At 36.6% G+C, this 5,294-nt stretch overlaps 1 protein-coding gene across 1 annotated transcript; it reads right to left on the bottom strand.

The window, feature by feature from the left end:
* Positions 1-874: 874 nt before the first annotated feature.
* Positions 875-2,782, bottom strand: LOC115132840 (transcription factor 15-like). The gene is made up of 2 exons (XM_029665576.2): positions 2,088-2,782; positions 875-1,335 (listed from the first exon to the last, which is right to left on the bottom strand). The coding sequence occupies exons 1-2, from the start codon at positions 2,574-2,576 to the stop codon at positions 1,279-1,281; spliced, it is 546 nt and encodes a 181-aa protein (XP_029521436.1). The 5' UTR covers positions 2,577-2,782; the 3' UTR covers positions 875-1,278.
* Between the last annotated feature and the right edge of the window lie 2,512 nt (positions 2,783-5,294).

Here is a 5,294-nt window from a genome sequence, read left to right as displayed (position 1 = left end):
CTTCATCCTCTTGAGGATATTTAAATGTATTTTGTACTCTCAAACTTTTGGACAGTTTTTCCAATTGTTTTGTTTTGAATGCAGTAAATGCTCTTGGACCATACAGTACACACACATACATGCATTTTCCTTATATGGTTACTTTTACTCTTACCACATTTGCACACACTGTATATAGATTGTTCTATTGTGTTATTGACCATACGTTTGTTTATCCCATGTGTAACTGTGTTGTTTGTGCTATTGCTTTATCTTGGCCAAGTCGCAGTTCTAAATGGGAACTTGTTCTCAACTGGCCTACCTGGTTAAATAAAGGTGAAATAAAAATACAGATGTAGGATCTTAATTTGATCACCCTGTTGCAGGAGAACTTTCCTGCAATGCAGCAAATGTAAGACTTGTAGTGTAGTTGAGGTTAAACAAGACTTCTGAAGTTGATTTTTCCTCACGAAAAATGTGTCAACCCCTGCAAAAATGTAAATTCATTGTAATCCACATAATATTTCACATTTCCTGTTGCTGCAGGATAATTGTCCTGCTGTAGCAAACTGGCTCAAATGAAGATGCTACATCTGTACTACCTCCAAAGGTTTTATATTGTAGTTTAACATATATATTTTTTTGTTTGCAATCAATACGCTACCCTACATGCTTTAATTGTAAATGTTGTTTTAGTCAAGTAACATTTTCTTATAACATTTTAGCTGACTGACTGCCTGACTGCCTGTTCCCTGCTCTGACACAGAGGTTGCCATGAGAAAATCCTTAGCGATAGAAATAAGAAGCACTGAAAAATCCTCCAATCTGTCTCTAATCTCTAATCCTTTCTTTCTGTGGCTGGCAATGAACTAGACAAGGAATCAACTGATTTGGTATGCCATATGATTGAGTGTATTTTAATTAACTTTTGATTGAAAATAGACAAAACTGTAACGATAGAGAAGAAATCGACATACATGAAGTTCAAAGAAAAGAAAACTTATGCTTAGAAGGGGAAATTTAATTTAGATAAAAAAATATATTTTATTTCAAAATGTAATACATCTACAACACAAATATCACACAGATATACAAATGTATAAATTCTCTATCAATAAATGCACTGCATTTTTTAAAGGCTTCACATATTAGGCCTTGTTTTGTTCCATTGCCTTTCCCTCAAGTATAAATAGTCTCTGGTAACATATTCTCCAGGATGATGAATATGGTTCTGTTATGACCGGCTTTCAGTGTTCCCTGAGTTGTGGTTCTGGTTGCTGTGGTTTATTGTCTGGTCTTCTATCTGCGGCTCATCCTCAGTGAACCAATACCCCGCATGTCTTTGCCATCATTAATCTGGAAAAAATAAAGAACATTTTAGGGGACAACGGAGAAGTGAACAATTTCCACTTGGCACTGTATATCAGTACAACTCCAAGCAGCAGCAGCAACAACAACAGCAACAACAACAGCAACAACAACAATATTATAATGTATAATAATAATAATAATAATAATAATGATGATGATGATGACGATGACGATACAGTACAAGCTACAATAACTTTGTTTATAACTAGTACATTACATAAATGTAATAATAATCTGTAATAAAGGTGTATTGAATACTGCATTAGAAATACATTTACATCCACTTAAAAACATGCAAACAATGAATGTTTTCTTTTTCAAAATAATAGACCATCCTATATTCTAAATATTTTATTCTTCAAAAAGGATATTACTTGAAACATTAGCAGTGGAAGAAACAGGCGTCATCTTAGCACACTGAATAACACATGTAATTAAAATACATTGTAATAAATAAATGACTATAACTTGTGGCCCCTCAATTTGAAATGCATCAATGCGCTCCTGAGAAAATGTGCATAAAAGTTTATATAGCACATATTTATTCCTTTGACTTCGGAATGGCATTCAAAACAAATAATTGCAACATATGACAACAGTGCAATAGTCGTGTGCCTAGAGACACTAATTGATCGCGTATTTGGCTCACTTTTGTTGTTTTCAAACTATTATTTTCTACGCTGACCTAAACTTTTTTCACTTGTGCAGAATAGGATTTAAGAAACGCATAAAATTACCCGCTTTCTTTGGTTGCTCAAACAGAAGGTACAGATGGTGCGAGGCTGCTTTCGACCGCTTTCTCCTTGCACGTAAACCGCGCCAAGACAAGGTTGTCCTTCTCCATTCCCGTCTCCGAGCAGCAGGGTGTTGGCGAGGTGGGAGATATAGCTGGATGCCAAGTGAAGTGTCTCAATCTTGGAGAGCTTTCTGTCCACCGGTTCAGTGGGAATAAGAGTCCGGAGTGCAGTAAATGCCGAGTTGACGCTTTGTGTACGGTCGCGCTCCCTGGCATTGGCTGCGTTCCGCTGTTTCACTATTACAACACCGCTGCCTCCCGATTGTCTGGAAATCCTCCGACGTTTGTCAGCGGAGACGCAGCATCCATAGCTCTGATCCGAGCTACCGTCGCTCTCACTGCGGTTATCCTCGGCCTCGGACATCATACCCAGGTCTGGGTAGCTGATCATATGAGTCGCCATTGGCCGCAGCATGGCAAATGTCATCATCGAAATGTTTTGGTTCTGGGCCTCTAAAACGATGGCCCAAGAAAAAGAGGAGAAACCCCAAACGAGGGACTGTTCTATGCATGCATTTTGGTGACCTAATGTAGAGGAGCCCTATGTCTCTAATGTGTAGGCCTAATTATAGTTTCAAGGAGTTGTTGCTTTTGAAATGTCTCGTTTTCGTCAGACCACGTGTTTGTTCAATGTCTTGAGCATCTCTCCATAGTGTTCTGACCCACCGAGCTCTTATAGCTGGATGGGAGGAGTTGTTCAAGCCATACAATGTTCAGCCTCCAATCGAGATGTAGGCTGCAGCCTAGGCTATACAGTAAAAGCGAATATTTCATAATACATTTTGTAATTGCCTGTACTTTTTCTTACTATTTAATTGTATTGAAAGTATTTTAGTTGTATATTGAAATAAAACATAACAGGCCTAGTAATGGTAATAACGAGAGGCTATTATTGTTTGTGAAAAATAAAGTATTCATATTATTATATCATAAGATCCTCATGTTAATTATTATTCAGCTATTACATGTTATTATTGCATATGCATATCACATTTTAAAGTTCGTTTATTTTTTACAATGTTTTACTTTACATGATCACTAATGGGGCTTGAGAAGGGTTTACAAGGAGTTCGGACAGTTAATCTCTGAAACCAAGAACTCAAATCTCCCCTCATTATGTTAAGTGTGTCTGTCCACGAAAGATTAATAGACAGTAATGTATATGCTAAATGTGTGATCATGTTGTTGCTTGCCAAATAGTGAATGTATAACATGATAAATCATTGTTTATTTATATTTATTGATTCATTGCATATCTCCAGAATTGATTACAAACAGAATTTTGGAGGCTTAGACTTTTGAGAGAGTAGGCCTACTGTTTCTCTCAGTGGCACAAATAGCTTCTGTTAGCCCATTGGATACTGGAGCTGTAGTCCATAAAGGTGGAGAGCTTTTACTAAACACTGCATCGCCTAAATGCCTATGTACAACCACCCTTCAAATTTGAGTAAAACAATTAGCTAACATTGCTGACACACAATAGGCATATAATTTCATAAAATAATATAGGCTTAACAATAATATAATATATAATTAACAATTCATAAATTTTTTAATGAACATAAATATGTACTGTATAAGCTGTCAGATGAGCTATGCCCTAGTATATCAAGTACAGAAATACAATTTTTACGCTTTTTTGGTCAAATGAAAATTCTCAATGTGATTGGGTCTACACCTATTCATAAACAACATCACCCTCAGTAGCTAACCTACTCTCGCCCCATGCTGAGAGGGTTTTCTTGGGGGGGGGGGGGGGGGGGAGAAAGTGAAGTGTTGAGTAAATAAACGTTGAGCAGATGTCCATGGGTGAACCAGGGACACTCGTCCACTTTCTGGGTCCAGCTTTGACAGTCACCCAAGGGCAGCTTTCACAAACGTGTCCACCACCCCCTGCCTGCCAACCAACACATCAAACCAGCACTATATGCCTCAGCTGCATCAACAATGCTAACCCACCAGACCAGACATCCAAGCCCACTTTATAAACTCTTAGGAAAAAAAGGTACTATTTAGAACCTAAAATGGTTCTTCAGCTGTCCCCATAGAACCTTTTGAATAACCCTTTTGGGTTCCATGAAGTACTCTTTCCACAGAGGTTTCTATATTGAACCAAAAAGGGTTTTACCTAAAACCAAAATGAGTTCTACCTGGAACCAAAAATAGTTATCTTATGGGGAAAGCCGAGGAACCATTCTGGAACCCTTTTTTTCTGAGAGTGTAATGAAGTACTGACTGAGGCCCTTTGAGGAGTTATTAGGAGGACAGGGCATGACAAGGACAATGACCCCAAATACTTTCTTACTTTAGTAAGGCCTTATCATACCAAGTGGTGTCCTCTGTTGACCCACAATAAGTACATCTTATGTTTAAAGTTGATGTAAATTACTCCAGAAATGTAAATACAGACTCTTCTCCCTACGGACATTTGAAGCAGGGAACTGTACAGGGAGAACTAATTAATGGAGTAATTTAATATCTGTGGGAAAAAATCCGTGGTAATAAAGAAATATATTTTAAATATGCCGTAATTGTCAGTATGTGCAAACCAAACTAGTGTGTCACTAGCGTTACAATCTTACAGAGCCATATGGTGAAAAACCACATGATGGTTTCATTTCAGAGAGATAAAAACAAAGAGAGTTGCACACTCCACATGTATAACCTCCTAGTAATTTATTGGATTAAAAAAACACCAATGTTTCAGCATCACTGTGCCTTCATCAGGGTCATTTAAAAGAAAAAATGCTATATATCCACCTCACTCTCAGAGAAATAAGAAGTACTGCTAGGATTTACACAGTCAAATGTAAAAAAATAACTACATTTTTAATTAAGAAAACTACAAATGATACATGTGACATTACTATTAAAAATAATAATAATGCAATTCAGTAAAATGAGATCTGTATATGAAATATTTAAATTTTAAATTTTTGTCATTTAGCTGATGTTCTTATCCAGAGTAAGTGCATTACAGTAAGTGCATTACAGTAAGTGCATTCATCTTAAGATAGCTAGGTGAGACAAATATACAAATATACTGTATGCAAACATCAATTTCCAGCTATGAAATGGAAATATAGTGTTGCGAAAAAAATCATTTTCATACACATCTAAAATCTATTAATAAAAAATATGAGAAGAG

This window comes from Oncorhynchus nerka, linkage group LG7 (genome assembly GCF_034236695.1).
Source record: "Oncorhynchus nerka isolate Pitt River linkage group LG7, Oner_Uvic_2.0, whole genome shotgun sequence".
Lineage (NCBI taxonomy): Eukaryota > Metazoa > Chordata > Actinopteri > Salmoniformes > Salmonidae > Oncorhynchus > Oncorhynchus nerka.
The sequence above is the reverse complement of the archived record's forward strand: the minus strand, read 5'-3'. Positions and strand labels throughout refer to the sequence as shown.